A 15,767-nucleotide genomic window follows, 5' to 3' on the forward strand; every position below is an offset into this window, starting at 1 on the left:
TAGTAATCTAGGCGGCAATGTCTCGGATAATATTTAGCAAATCGGCGGTATATAGATCGATACGAAGGTTGCTATATTCAACGAAGCGAATAAGCAGTACTTCGAAGGCTGTACTACGATCTCAGACGAGGTAATTAAGGATCTAGATACCGCCAACACCAACCGCGAAGATATAGCTAACCGCGGTAGCCTTAAGGATGCTATCGTTAGTAATAATAATAGGTCTGAGTGGCTTAGTATAATCCGCAGATCGGATAGGTTTAATACACTAATTTTAGCAGAGGTGTTAGATATAACTAGCACCGATTAAGAGAAGGAATTAGCGCTAGAAATAGCACTAGAATTAGCGCTAGAAATGGCGCTAGAAATGGCACTAGAAATAGCACTAGAATAGCGCTGGAATTAGCACTAGAATGGCGCTGGAATTGGCGCTAGAATTAGCATTAACAAGATCCGTTAACTCGCTAAGTCCTTGTCCTATCCCCGGAAAAGTGAGCCGTAATACTACGCTCGATCGCAGGTTGTGTACTATACTATCTTCTAGATCGGATAGGTTGTACACTGTAATATGTTAGGCCTGTTTAGTTCTACGAGAGCTAGTTAAGTTGCTTCTGCGAGAGCTAGCGTGTAATGCCTAGTTAAGTTGCTTCTGCGAGAGCTAGCGTGTAGTGCCTAGTTTAGCTGCTTCTACGAGAGCTAGCGTATACCTAGTTTAGCTGCTTCTGCGTCTGCGAGAGCTAGCGTGTAATGTGTAATACCTGGTTGAGCTACTTCTGCGAGAGCTAGCGCTAGAATTGGCGGTAAAATAGCGCTGGAATTGGCAATAGAGTAGCATTTAATAAGGTCCTTCCTAACTACCCTGCTATTATGTCCTTATAAGCTCGCTAAGCAGGCTCTTCTATCGTGTCCTTATAGGCTCGCTAAGTAGGCTCTTTATCACCCTTCTATCGTGTCCTTATAGGCTCGCTAAGCAGGCTCTTTATTACCCTTCTATTATGTCCTTATAGGCTCGTGCCCTTGTAGTCGAGCACATAGCCTTAGCTATTAACGCGCTTGCCGGTAGTCGATAGTTAATAGTCAATAATAGTTAATAGTTAATAGTCAATAGTCGTAAAAATCGTATATATTAAGAGCTAGCGGAGAAGCGTGAATTCGAGGAAGCGACAAGGATGCCGAGTCCCGCTAAGACCCCGGATTTAGTATAGCAGAGCGCTTGATTGGTAGGATTAAACGTTATAGCTGCTTCCTTCCGCATATTAATAATACCTTTACGACTTTCACAACACCTTCACGACTTTCATAATACTAATATAGCGAAATACGTCGATTGCGCGCATTTCTAGCAAATAGCGCTAACAAAAGTGTCTAATACGATAACGACGGCCGCCTTAGGCACTAAGAACCGCCTCCGAAACCCGAGAAGTCGCTAACACTAGCGACACTAGCGACACTAGCACTATACTTATTGCACCGCAGCTATTAGTACTACAACATGTACGGCAAGGATAGATACGTAGGGCGATAATATATATCGAGCGCAAGCACTCTTCGAGAAGCTACGATAGCCCTCTTACGTTAACGCCCTCTATTACTTAGACTCTCCTAGAACGATCATTCCGATAACTAGTTACTATACGAGGTAGAGAAGAACGAGCAGTAGCGTCCGGGGATCTAATTAACTAGCGGCACTAAGCGGCTATAGAAGCACACACTCCGAAGCATACTAGAATTACATATAGCCTATATGCTACGCGCAATGCGCAACAATTAACGCATTCTATTACTAACTATAGCACGAGGTATATAGGAAGGGACTCATTAAGCGAAACAATAACAGCTTATTCGCTAAAGCGACACTTATTAGTACCTAGACAATAATAGAGTGTAACCGCGCCCTTAGTGTTAGAGACACTGCGAAAAAAAAAGGTTGTCGAGCGCGTTGCAGTCGTATAGCAATGTTAATGCGCTTACTAGAAGAGGAGGCGCACTGCAGTCGGATAGCAGTCTTAATACGCTTTCGGATCGGTGCGCACTGCAGTCGGATAGTAGTCTTAATACGCTTTCGGATCGGTGCGCACTATAGTCGAATAGCAGTCTTAATACGTAAAGGGCTGCAGTCGTATAGCAGTGAAGACTAAGACTAAGACTAAGCGCCTTCGGGCTTAATAAGTATACTAGAGGCCCTTACGTAACGACTAAGGTTATTATAACTAACAGTCCTAACGAAGGCGTTACGCCGACTTAACTAGATGCGCGTATATTATCCTATAAAGAATCCGAACGTAGGAAGCCTGTAGCCGCTACTCAAGGTGTACCTTACTAAAGAGTTTTTACCGAGTTAGACCTATAGCAATGCTACGAACCTATTAACCTACTTAGTAGGAGAGTCGCTATCGAGCCGCTACTTAAGGTATACCTTACTAAAGAGTTTTTACCGAGTTAGACCGTTAGCCGCATTATAGGTGTACCTTACTAAAGAGTTTTTACCTCCGCTAATCTATCTAAGACCTCTGCAGTTTGCACTAAGACTGCGATGTTCTAACAAAACTATGCTCTTTCGGTTAAATACGTAGTCGACGCCCGCTAAAGCTATAGTATACCTACTCGCTAGGAGCACCTACTCGCTAGGAGCATCTACTCGCTAGGAGAGTCGCCTTCGCAACGTCTTGCTCGGTAAAGCCTATCGGAGACCTTGAAAGAAGGACTAAATAAACTCTACCGATCGAGGAACCTCAACTATTAGACAAGCGGCTCTATCGGTAGCAAGCCGCAGAACTAGCAAGGAATGGTGTTAATCGCTATAGAGCTACCTATATACGACAAAGAGGTATCGACACTGTTATATACGCCGACAGCTAGTATATTGCTAGGGGTATTAGTGTATTAGTATATATATATAGAAGAAGACGAAGAAGAAGAAGAAGAAAAAGAAGTTAAGGTTAGAAAGCGGGTGTCTATATACGCCTTATAGGTAAGGTCGGCCTCTACTAATAAGATTGCGCTATTTACGCTATAATAGCAAGGCAATAATAACGGCTATACATTACCGCACTTTTAAGGCAATAGCCGCCGACTACTAGGTAAGTACCTAAGGCTATACTAGTACTAGAGGCTATGCTAGCACTAGAGGCTATGCTAGCACTAGAGGCTATGCTAGCACTAGAGGCTATGCTAGCACTAGAGGCTATGCTAGCACTAGAGGCTATGCTAGCACTAGAGGCTATGCTAGCTATGTGCTTAAGATGATTTACGAGGAAGAGGATCGGCAGCGCAAATACGACTAAAACGTCTATAATTCTAGAGTATTCTTCCTTCTATAGCGAGCTATTAATCTCTAAGCAGTCCCTTCCTTTCTCCTATATCCGATTAACGATTAACGCCTACCTAGAGAGCTACCTATTATACGCCGACTAGCCTCTAATAGCCTACGCTTACGCCGGAGCACCCTGCCCCTAGTCTCTTCTGTAGTACGAGATACAGTACTTAGCAACTACTCAGATCGCTAATAGTTAGCCTCAATCTAGGGATTAATACGAGGTATACTACGTCGACCTCCTAGAGTGCCGGAAGGACTACGCTTATCGCGATAGCTAGCATCCTATATAACCGTATTAGCGTTACCTCTAGCGCTACCTCTAGCGCTACTAGAAGAACCTATAGTAGATTGTCTATCTCTACGGCTACTGCGAGCACCTTAACCTTAACCTTAACCTTAGCTAGCTATAGGACGTACGTCTACCGCCTAGCTATTACGACTAAGGAGACGATCGGCCTATATACGACCGGACTAAGTAAGACTATTCCTTAGGGCGTTAAGTTGCGCTTGTCGCTAGACATTAGTAAGCGGTAGCGCCGTCGGCAATACAGATCTACTCGCGGTAGCGGTGCCTTATAATAAAGCATCTCGGGCAGCTTAGGCTTCTGCTTCTACTATTACAGCGGCGGTTTCTATAGCTTTCTTTCGGTCCTCTATACGCTTCTTCTTTATATCGATATCCTCGCGCTACTGCTTAAAGACCTCCGGACTAATACGCTTAAGTTCATTTAGTAACTTATACAATCTAAAAGGCCGCTGTCCGTTGTCGATAGAATCGTACTACTCCTTAAACTCGGATGCCTTCTTCTCGATAAGGTCTTTATTAACGTTAATACCCTATACGGTATTCTAATTGTCTGCTAAGTTAGTCGCGGTAAAGACATTAGTAATGCTATATAGTATACGATTATTAATAATACGAGACGAAGGGAAGTCGAACATAGTTCTATCTTCCTAGCCTAGATACCGGTCGTTAACGACTTTAGTAGAGGTCTACGCCTATAGCATCTTAAACGTAATACCTAGTCGGGTATTAGACTTTAGTGCTTTAAACTTCGGAGGTATCGCGGCTTCTAGAGGTAAATCGATATATACGAGGTTAAGTTCTGGGTTACAGATATTGTAGTAGGCATCTTTATTAGGCGGGTCTTAGGTGTATAGTGCCTTGCCCTTACTAAGATACCGGAGGACGACTTTACGAGGACACACACTATACTGCTCTCGGTAGTAATCGTTCTAGACCTCGAACTAGATACGAGGGATCTTCTCTCGTATATCGATTTCCGATTTAGTCTAGTATATAGGATTCTCTTCCTTATCGTTACTATTAAACGGATTACCGACTTCTTACGTACCGGCTGTACTAGCATCCTCGCCCGGTAGCTTAGATTAGCGGAGTCTAGATAGGCGAAATAGCGTATACGAGTTACGACGAGCACGGCGAGTAACGTTAATCGCGGTATAGTTAGTTCCTAGGCGGATATTCTTTATACTATCGTCGATGTAGTATAAGAGGAAGATAAAGGCTAGACTGCTAACAATCGCACGGCCGATACGACTAAGACGCTGCATTACATCCTCGATATCGCGTATAATAGGGAACTTAACCTACGCGACAATCTCGATATCTAGAACATTTAAGCCGACGCTAAATACTATAGTAGCGATTATAATACGATACTTCGAAGATCCTTCTAAATAGTCGGCTGTCTTGCAGTACTAGTTGTATCGACGCTTCTAGTTACGCTTAGCGACACTGCTAGTATAAAACGTAATAGTGGTATAAACGTTAATACCCTTGTTGTCCTAGGTATATCGCTTCTTCGGATCTTAGCAATTAGCGGTAGTAGCAGTAAGCTAGTAGCGGATAATATTAGCTAGATCCTAGATATACTTCCGGCCGTCGATAAATAGTAGCGCCTTCTTAATCTTCTCGGGTATCGCCTCCTTCGTATTAGGATCGAAAGTACCCTTAATAGTAAAGTACAGATAGTCGTATAAGCTTAGCTAGTTCTTCGGAATAGTACGTAGAATGTATATAGTATCTAGGCGGTCGACACTACTACGGAGGATCTTAGTCTAATATAGCCCGTTACCTACCTCTCGAAAGCCGCTATACTTAAGTACGAACTCTTTAGTCTCCTCGGACATTGTAGTAGAGCAGCTAAGCTATACTGTATCGGTTCGGAGGAGCTTGCGTAGAGCATAGATTTAAGCGTATTCCTTACGGAAGTTACGCTACTTGTTTACTAGGTATACCTTATCGATTATAACTAGACCTGCAATTTGTTAGCTAAAGCTCGTAAGACACGACGGCGATTATCGTACATACCGACTCGAGCGCGTACCTTTAGATCTCGTAGAAGCTTACGGAACTCCGGACTAGCACCTATCTCTAGACTTAGGATAATATAATAATATTTGCTATCGAGAATATACTTAAACAGATTAGGATCGACGCTTCTCGTCTCGGAGGTAATATTAACAGCATTTAGCAAGACTTCTAGCTCCTTTGCGATGTTAGTAATACTATTAGCTTGTTCCTCGCCGAGACGATTTAGCGGTATAAATTAGAGGGTTATTAGACCTAGGCAAGTTAGTACTAATAGCAATAGCAATCGAACTAGCATTAAATAGCATACCTATTAATAGCGTAAAGGAAAGGAATATTAGCGTCTTGCCTTCGCCTGTCTTCGAGATCTATAGCAGATCGTTGCCGCTAAATATAATAGCGTAGACTCTATCAATCTAAATAGGCCTCGGAGTGTATTCCTTCCTAGGATAAAGCAGGCTAAGAATCTTACGTAGACCTTCCGAACAGATATCGCGGTGTACTTCTACAGCTTCTAGACAGGCTACTGCATCGTATACTAGTCGGCGGATCTCTTCGAGGCTAAGTAGATTGTCGGCATTATTAATTTAGCGGCATCTATCCTAGAAGAATGCTTTATATTCGGACTTATTCGCTAGCTACTAGATCTCTAGTAGATAGCTAAAATCTAGGCGCTCGCGACTTACTATAGCGCGACCTAGCAATTCGGTCGGGAATTGCTATTATTAACTATTAGTACGAGCGCGTCGAGCAGTACGCTTCTAGTTCTTATCTCGCTTCTTCTACGTATTTACGGCATTCTGCTGCTTTCTACTAAGCTTCTTAAGCGGCATACTAGGCTAAACCGAGTCGGTTGTTAGCGGTACGGCGAGATCGAGGTTAGAAATAGCAAGGCGGCGGCGGCAATAAGGTAGAAGCGTAATATACGAAGGGCAGTAGCAATAATAAAAAACGACGGCGAGTGTTTAAAGCGCGAGTCCTTAATGTTAGCGCGGAGTTTAAGGTTAGAGTTTAGAAGTTGATGTTTAGTAACGAAGTTGCGACGCCGGCGGTAGTAAGATCGACTTTCAAATACTATAGATTAACCTAGAAACGGCTAGCGGACCGACTCCCGGCTTTTACGAGACAAACGCGCGTATGCTAAGTGAATTGGTATATAGGAAGGGTAAAAAGCAAACGGAGAGGGCTACAAAGGCTATTAGCCCTAGGTAGTAAAACGGAGGCAACGTATTAATAATATAGACATTCTAAATACGGGAGATTGTAGCGGTAGTATTTCTTAGGCTCCGCGTGCCCTTTGTAGCTTGTTAGATACTTCGTTTGTATATATATAGTATAAGGTAGGGTAGAATAAATAGAGCGTGCGTAAGGTTATCTTAGTATACTAAGAATTAAGCACGTATTTCGCATTTTGGTAGATACTTTATATAGACAATTTGATAGATCGTATTATTACGCAGGACCCTTTTTCTAGGTTAGTCGATATCTAGCGTAGAACTGGTGCACTATATGCGATTGTTCAATTCTAATACGGCAGGTTATATAAGGGCCGAACGGGTTAGTCTTAGGCGCTTCGCTATAGGCTCAGCATGGACCGCTAAGCCAGATATATATTAGTGTACTTAGCGGAGAGATGATGTAAGGATATAGAGACAGAGTAGAAGGTGGAAGGTAGAAGGTGGAAGGTAGTAAATTTGGGTGGAAGGTCCATGCAAGCCTACAAAGCGGGGCGCCTGAATGGAGGTAGCACCAGAGGTCGCCCGCCCCGTGAACAAGAAGTTACACTCGCGTTCGAAAAGGCAAGCAGCGCGGGGTGTCGAGGTCGCTCCCCGTTCCAATGGCGCGTGGAGGTACAGTAGCACTGCGCAGGACATGTCCATGTGAGAAGTGCCTTTGGGTCAGATGCGATGCGATACGTCGGTGTACGAATCTCGTAGCAACGCAGTTGAGAAGGGCTGTGTCACGTGTGACATCAAGGAGCCCCAAAACAATATCAAAATGGAGACGTGAAGTCTGGCTCGGCTGCAATGTGATGTGTCCGCTGCATCCCGATTCCCGATGTGCACGAGAAAGGACAAGGCAAGACAAGGCATCGCAGAACGTGGGTTTGATTAATTGCTTGACGATCTTCGGGTCGCCATGACATCTCCTACCCTGAACGTGGGCCTGGCCTGTGCCTGGCATAACAATGGGTATTATCGCATCTTGTTGGATTTTCTTGCGTCAGTATCCAGCGCAGCGGCACAAGGCGTTTTTCTTACACAACACGCTGCTTTGCGGAGCTCGGAGATCTGGTCACAATCTTCCTGCTGGAAAGTCGCATGCTGCGACCTACATACGTTCTTTTGCGAGACGTCAAACGACTGACATGTGTTTCAAAATGGCCCTTTTGCCAAGTTTCTACATACATGCAAAGCATCCGCCGTGGTTGGTGGAATCCTCTGCTGTGTCTCTTGCCGCGTGCCGTCTTTCTCTTCCACATGACTGGTGGGATATGCGGATGTCTTGACATGAATGCGGCGCTTCTGCACGTCAAAGCAAGACTATGCGACTTTTGCAGTGTCCGGCTCTTGCAGCTCTTGCAGATATGCAGGCGAGTGGACTGGACAGCTTCAAGCCACAATATGGACCGGCTCGACACTTGCATGGCCTTCCTGTACGGCACTCTAGTATATTCGAACAGCACGGCATGAAGTCGTGCTGAGACGTGATACCGTTGCATGGACAGAGCCATACTCTTCCTCTACCACGCAGTATCAGAAGATATGCACGGCTCCGACCACGGCTATGCAGATTGGTTTGAGCCTGCAAACACACTTCTGCATTTGTGCCCAAACGAGCTGGATCTTGTTGGCCGAACATTCTCGTCTCGAACAGCGCGAGTCTTCATGCAGCCGCGTTCACGTAGAGCACCATGCTTCATACGATTTTCATAGACGAGACTACGAATCACAGCGTCGACCAGGCTACAAAGCGGCTGTCCTTATAATGAGGCAGAACCCAAGCCACACCGGGTGGGGCTAGGTTTGCCAAGGTGCATAGCCACCCACCAATTTCTATACCTAATTAGATGCAGTTAGCCATTGTTGTCCCGCTAGTAGGTGTTGTAGATTCCTTCTCTTATAGACCTCGCTGTCGCTACCTCACCGTCGCCGCCGCCCTCCGCCGCCCTCTCGCTCGTCCGCTTGGCCGATTTAGTCGTCGCAATATCCCTCGAAACCTACTAAATTCGTGCTCTTTCTCGACCTTCGTATCGCGACAATAGACGCCGCCGAGGGCCTCCTTACCGCCGCCTAAATAGCCGCTCTATAGGCGGAGATTGCTAGTAATATAGTGCCTATACCGGTCGACGAGACCTCGATTAATAACTAGTTGCTATATAACTAATATAACCTTAACTTTGATAATAATTAGTTGCTTAGTGATGCTAGATTTAGCGGTAAAGCGCTCGGTAATAAAGAAGGTAGTAAAGAAGGTAGTAAAGAAGGTAGCGAAGCGCTTAGTAGTAAAGCGCTCGGTAGTAAAGCGCTCGGTAGTAAAGCGCTCGGTAGTAAAGCGCTCGGTAGTAAAGCGCTCGGCGGTAAAGCGCTCGGTAGTAAAGCGCTCGGCGGTAAAGCGCTCGGTAGTAAGACTAATAGTAAGGATAATAGACCGCCGGCGCGCGGAAAGGGTAGAGATAGATTTAATAAGTTTAAGACTAATTAGAGCGGACTCTATTTTAATAGCGAGTCTATATCGCTTAAGTTGCCGCCAAACCTAGAAGAATAGCGACAGAAGCTATTCTAGCCGTTAGCAGAAGCCTTTATTATAACGCCGGAAGAGAAGGCGACTTATTAGCCCTTTATCGACAACGTATAGGTTAGTAACGGCTATAGGTATTATACGCCTTAGAAGAAGCGGCGTAAATACAGGTTTATCTATCGGTGTAGTCGTCGGCGCGATCTTATAATAAACAAGACGACTAATAATCTATTAAAGAGGCGGAAGCGCAATATAACAGCGACTTTGCGCTATCCGGCTATACTTAACGTTTATGCCTATTACGAGGAGGTAGAAGAAGGTTAGCCTAGTACGCAACTAATAAGTAATTATAAGGGAAGACTATACCGCGTACGGCCTCTACGTTATAAGGTATTTAAAGACAAGAAGAATCTATTGCTATATAACTATACTATTAAGGTTGCTAACTAGCGGAAGACACCTACATTCCTTCTAAAGTTAGCAGGAGCCGAGGTTTAGAGAGGGCACTCAACGGCTGCTATTCGATAGCTAATTACTAGCGACAATCTCGAAGGTAGAAGTAGGCGGCTTCTTGCTACTAGCGGGGCTAAATTCAATATCTAGACCGTATATAACGTAGCGCGTAGTTGGTTAAAGGCAAATCCAAATCTACGATATCGTAGTAACGATTTAAGTAGGAGTTTGCAGGTAGAAGAAGCGAGAGAGTAGTTAGAAAGAAGTAAGTCGAATTTCTCGTACCTGCCTATATCCCTCGCTTAGAAAACTTAATCAATAGTATAGCCCTATAATATGCCTAATCCGGCAGGTAGCGTTACTAATTACACGTTATCTTTACAAGCTTAACTAAATTAGCAAGCACCGGAAAGCCCGGCGTACCTCCGATCTCCGCAATTCGCGGCTTCTAATTAGGCTGCGACCTATTCTTAGCGCGATACCTCATTTTCAAAATAACTGATTTCTTTGTTTATAGACTATTATTATTACTAATACATCGATATTGAGAAAGCTGCTAACGGCAATCCTTCTCGCGCCCTCGTATTTGCTAAAGAATCGGGTCTAGACCTCCTATATAAATTTGGGTAGGTTTCAATCGTCGATTCTACGCACAAAACGAATTCCCTCGAATAGAAACTCTTCTCTATTATAGTCCGAGATTCTTCGAATACATACCGAGTTTGCGCCTATTTTTACTCGCTAAGAGAAGACGGTATAATAATTGTAGAGGCCTTTAAGCAAATAAAGGAATAGTATTAAAATCGGCGAAAAAAGTGGGAACTAAGGTACTTTGTAACCGACGATAGCGGTACGGAACAGCTAGTAGTCTAGTTGGCTTTCCGAGGGTTAGAAGCCGGTAAGCAAGAGGTAGACCATTTCCTATGCTAATTCTACTACGAGAAGTCACTTAATAAATACTAAAAAGGCAGGAAATTTACGAGAGTGCTTAACAACCTGCTAAAAGCGCTTAAATACCGACATACCGAGGGTAGTTGTATCGACAGTCTTAAGCGCGCTATAGACCTTCTAGAAGCTATAGACTTGCCGAAGAAGGAGAAGGATAAACGGCTTAAATACATCGAAGTTACGATATATAACGATAGGCGATTATAGGCTCATTTTCCTCGTAGCTACTCGCCTATTCTTCTTTAAATCCGGACGACTAGCAACCTCGAGAACTTCTACAGTTTGCTAAAGCGCGGCGGCGTTAAATAACAGATAAATTACTATTCTTTAAAGGGCAGTATTATTTACTTAGACTCGGTTATTAACGCACTCGATCGACGCGCCGCCGTTATAGCGTAGAAACACGCGCATTCGCTTTATCTATATGCGACAACTTATCGATAGATAGCCTTACTTCCGTATGCCGCCTGCGACTTAATTGTGCCCGAGATTAATGCTAGTACTAATAACGCGTTCAACGGTAACCTTCGATAGCGCAGCGACACCTCTAAGGTCGCCGATAACGAGTGCGACTGCTAGTTCTACTACAAATAGCACATTCTATGCCGACACCTATAGGCGCGCTACCTGCTTATCGACGACCTTACCGACGACGATTTTAACGCCTAGACGTCGCTTTAGCGAGATAATGGCTTTAAGCTGTATTACAGTATAGAGAAGGTCCTTATTGCTAATAAGTCTTCCGCCGCAGAAGAGCAAGAGCTAGCAGTTAGTAGTATATATAAGCGTACGGCGACAATAAAGGAGCGGCTATTCTACCTACGTAAGCAGTACTATAACCTAGAAGACGACGAGGCGCTAAACGAGGAAGAGCCGTAGGTTAAGGATACCGTTATAAACCTATAGTTTAAGCGCATCTCGAAGGCGTTAAACCCTTACCTAAATTACGCTATTTCGTAGCTAATTAAGGATGCAAAGGAACGCGGTCGCAATATTACGCTCCCTTAGCAGATACGACTTAGATAAGGGCCTTTGTCCGAAGGCTACGTTGCTAGCAGTTATTATACCGAGCAAGGCATTTAACTGTCGTAGTTAGTAGCTCTAAGACAAGCGCCGGTACCTATATAGGTAGGCGGTAGTAGTCTAGCAAAAGAGGAATTCGAGGTTATGCGATACACTTAGCAAGATACTCTATCTCGTATACCTTAGTTACCTTCTAATAGTCTAAATAAGCGGGCAAGACACTAATAGCGGTATAGTAGTAGGAGAGGCAAATTACGCCCGGCGGACATAGCGAAACTTAGCAAATTTAGTGTATTAAGCAAATTGCGCCCGGTAGCAGCTGCCTTAGGCCGCAACAACTAACAACACCTTAGATTTGATAGTATAGCACTTCTACACGTTAACTTTAGCTTTAAAATGCGACGACAATGTAGTGCATCGATGGAAATGAATGCAGAATGTTGAATTCCACGCTTTGCTAACAAATTAGTATAGCGGCTGGTGGTGCGGCGCATCGCTCGGACATTGCCGTAGGTGACCCGCTGTGGCAGTGCGGAGGCTTGGGTTCTGCCTCATTATAAGGACAGCCTACAAAGCGGCTCCACGACGCTCGGCAGCGCTGTCTCCAATCAGCCGCTCCACACGTGACTCTTGGCAAAGCCAATGCTCCAGCGGAGCAAGATTGCCTCCGGCGGTCTTGGCAGGGTCTGAATGGAGACAGCGGCAGCGCAGCGGCGCACTAGAAGCAGACCAGCCATCCTGGCAGAGCATCTGTTCACAGTCCACTAAAACAATGAGACCCAACAACGTCTTCAAGTGTGTGCTCACGAACGAGGTTCTTGTGATGATGAAACAGTCTTCACGGCTCAAAAAGGATTCTTTCACATGTTCTTGAAGGCTTTGAGGATGTCGTATGTGCAGCTTAAGCTCAAGACACTCTGGTCGAATAATTTGTACGACTCTAGGGCCAGCAAGGAATACAGAAGGGACACACACACGGGACACAAGTCCCTAGACGGCTCCTTGTCTGCATTGCGTAAGTTGCCATCGAGCATTGCCAATTATGTGGTGTGTTGTCTCGCGATGCTCAAGGCGTTCGACACCCTTGGAAGACTACATGTAACTCAGTCTCCCTCCTCTGTTCCCCGCACAGCAAGCACAACAGGGCTCGTGTGTTGCACTGTTGTATGATGCATGCGGATTCCGACAGGCAAGTAAAAGTGTGAAACGGGGTCGGGCAGTTTACGGGTATCGTATGGTGTGGCCGACATGCATGTCTTCAACGTGTCGCTGCCGGAGTTTTGAAGTGCGAGTACAGCGTCAACGCATATCGGAGTGAAAGTTAGCGTCCGGAGCCCTAGAAGGTGCATAATATTAGTACTTCCGGCACCGCTAATTGCAGTGTCCTACACTAAATCGAGGTGTTGGCGCCGCGGCTAAGCATAGCACCTATAGGAAGGCTTAGCTATTAATTCCTCCGACTAAAGGGCTTAGAAGTTACGTATAGGCACTATCTAGGGCATATATAGACTATCTTTTAGTAGATTTAATAATATATTATTTTATAAGCTTTTTACAATATTAAAGAAAGGAAGAAGGAGTAATTTAGAAGTAAGCTAAAGGTCGTTATATAATTAGGAGTAGGTCTATACTAGATTAATAGTATTCGAGAGTATAATTATAAAGGAGGCGCGGAGGAGTAGTCGGCGATAAATAGGTGCTTTCGGTAGTGTCTACGTATATAGAGTCCCCTATTAAATAGTTAGCTTCTCTCTCGTTCCTTTATAATACCGTATACTTATACTAACGAGTAGTATACGTAGTATAGCCGTAGAAGGGGTTATTCTAGCGCTATTCGTACTCGTAGTGCGCCGGCTCTTCGCGATTAACGATATACTAATCTTCTAGAGGTATACTGTCTACTAGACTAGCGCCGTCTAGCTCTTATTAAAGCCCTCGAATAAGGTAAGGAAGATAGAGCGTAGTTACGCCTGCTTTCCGACATTATTAGTAGCCGTAGAAGTCTAATACTATTAGTTATACCCTCTATCTATTTACTTAGTTTAATACCGGCATTTAATCTAGCTCTATTGCCTTATAAGTTATCGGTCTAGAAGTCTACTAAGGCCGGCTCTATCGTAGTTATCGCAATCTCGTCGCCCTTAGGTTCTATAGTTTAATAACCCTCTACGCTATTAATTCTATATCTAATAGCGCGACCGTACACTATCTGTTCTACTACCTATTTACGACCGTCCGCCGGAGTATAATAAGTCGGAGATACAACTTCGAGAGCAGCGCGAGCTTAAATAGCAACTTCTAAGCTAAATACGTCGTCTATAGGTTAAGGTTATTAATTTAACTAAACAAGAGTCTCAATCTTTAGATAATAACTTAGCCTTAGTACGGATTAGCCCGCGGACCCGGCGATTCCTATTAGATCGGAATTAAAGCTCCGAAGGCGGGGTACTAGCTTCTTCTAACACTTCTAATACCTCCTTTTAAAGCGATTAGCTATTTCTATCGACATAATATACTAATTTATCGTATCCGATACTACCTGCTATACTACTTGCAAATCGTCTATCTAGCTAGTTAACTCTACCGAGTATTAAATCCCTTCTTTTTAGACCGCTAGGGCTATTACTAACGTACGAAATCGCGACCTAATAAACTACCGAATAGCGAGTCTACCGCCGAGCCGTGCTTCTATATAAACTACGCACTACTATTAAACAACTGTACCGAATAGCTAAATAGCTGCTTATTTATATCTTAGAGTAGTCTCGTAAGGCATTATCGACTATCTATCGCATCGTTTATAAGCCTTTTACTCCTAGGCGCTACCGAGCCTACCGAATCGACGAATTCGACTATTCGCGCCCTATTCCTCGAGAGATTGCCCTTACCTATATACTAACTCGACGACGTAGCCGTAGGCTCTATATAGATACCTAAGAGCGCCTTATCGTCGACTATATTACTTAGAACGCTACAACTCGTCGTATAACTTAGACGGAAGTTAGAGACTTACTTGGTTTAAATTGCAGTCCTATAACTGTCTCTCGTATCTATAGAAGGCATAGTTATCGCCGCTGCGTTATACGCCCTCGGCCCTTCTATAACGACCGTATCCGACGCCTACGCCTCGAATAGGCTTAATTCTATTAACACTTTACTAAAGAAGACTAGGCAAACGTTCTATAAAGCGACGAGTGTACTATACGTAATAGATTACACGAGAGGCTCTTTGTTACTCGACTAGTTAGTAAGCGCAACTAAGACTACTGTTTGAGGCCTCGCTTCTAACGCCTTCTATACTAGATAATATAGGCCTATATTAGTAGTATTAGCGGCAAAGGACCACTCCTGCTATAGGATAAGACATAGGGCAATATTAATAAAGAGTTATACTATAAGAAGGTCTTGCTACTAGTTCAAGAAGAGATTAGTCGTATAAATGGCCTTATTACTAACTAAGAATACCCTCTCGGTTACGAGCCTGCCTTATACTTAAGAACAGCACTCTTCTAATAAGACTCGGCGCCTATATATAGAGCTAAATATACACTTAATTAGTTACGAGCTCGCCGCATTATTCTTATAGACAACTGGCTACCTTTATTACTAGATTTAAACCCTATCGAGAACCTATAGCGAGTAATTAAGTAGGTAATTAAACGCCGTAGAAACAGACCTACTAGCCGTAACCTTTAGCTAGCAATTGTCGAAGAATACTATAACGTACCTATAGAATTAGTACAATAATAGATTAATAGTATACCGGCTCGCTATCGTATAGTAATTAACGCTAATAGCGGTTAAACATAGTAGTAGATAGCTGTTAGGGCTAAAGAGGCTATACGTGATTAGTATGTAACTAGGCCGAGTAAAGCTAGGGTCTCGATGCCTTAGGTAGGGCTTGGCGCTTAGCGTTAGGCCAACTCTCCTACCTTCCTCCCTCTCCTTCTAGAT

The 15,767-nt window shown here is 44.0% G+C and overlaps 2 protein-coding genes across 2 annotated transcripts; both read left to right on the forward strand.

Annotated features, from left to right (window-relative positions):
- Positions 1 to 7,357: 7,357 nt before the first annotated feature.
- MYCFIDRAFT_176346 (uncharacterized protein) lies at positions 7,358 to 7,763 on the forward strand (the record flags this gene model as incomplete). Its single annotated transcript, XM_007930127.1, has 5 exons — positions 7,358 to 7,415; positions 7,453 to 7,492; positions 7,534 to 7,581; positions 7,626 to 7,708; positions 7,738 to 7,763. The coding sequence occupies 5 exons, from the start codon at positions 7,358 to 7,360 to the stop codon at positions 7,761 to 7,763; spliced, it is 255 nt and encodes an 84-aa protein (XP_007928318.1).
- A 24-nt stretch (positions 7,764 to 7,787) lies between these two features.
- Positions 7,788 to 8,718, forward strand: MYCFIDRAFT_176347 (uncharacterized protein; the record flags this gene model as incomplete). The annotated part of the gene is made up of 5 exons (XM_007930128.1): positions 7,788 to 7,898; positions 7,931 to 8,207; positions 8,242 to 8,304; positions 8,344 to 8,662; positions 8,691 to 8,718. The coding sequence occupies 5 exons, from the start codon at positions 7,788 to 7,790 to the stop codon at positions 8,716 to 8,718; spliced, it is 798 nt and encodes a 265-aa protein (XP_007928319.1).
- Between the last annotated feature and the right edge of the window lie 7,049 nt (positions 8,719 to 15,767).

This window comes from Pseudocercospora fijiensis (genome assembly GCF_000340215.1).
Source record: "Pseudocercospora fijiensis CIRAD86 unplaced genomic scaffold MYCFIscaffold_6, whole genome shotgun sequence".
Taxonomy (NCBI): domain Eukaryota; kingdom Fungi; phylum Ascomycota; class Dothideomycetes; order Mycosphaerellales; family Mycosphaerellaceae; genus Pseudocercospora; species Pseudocercospora fijiensis.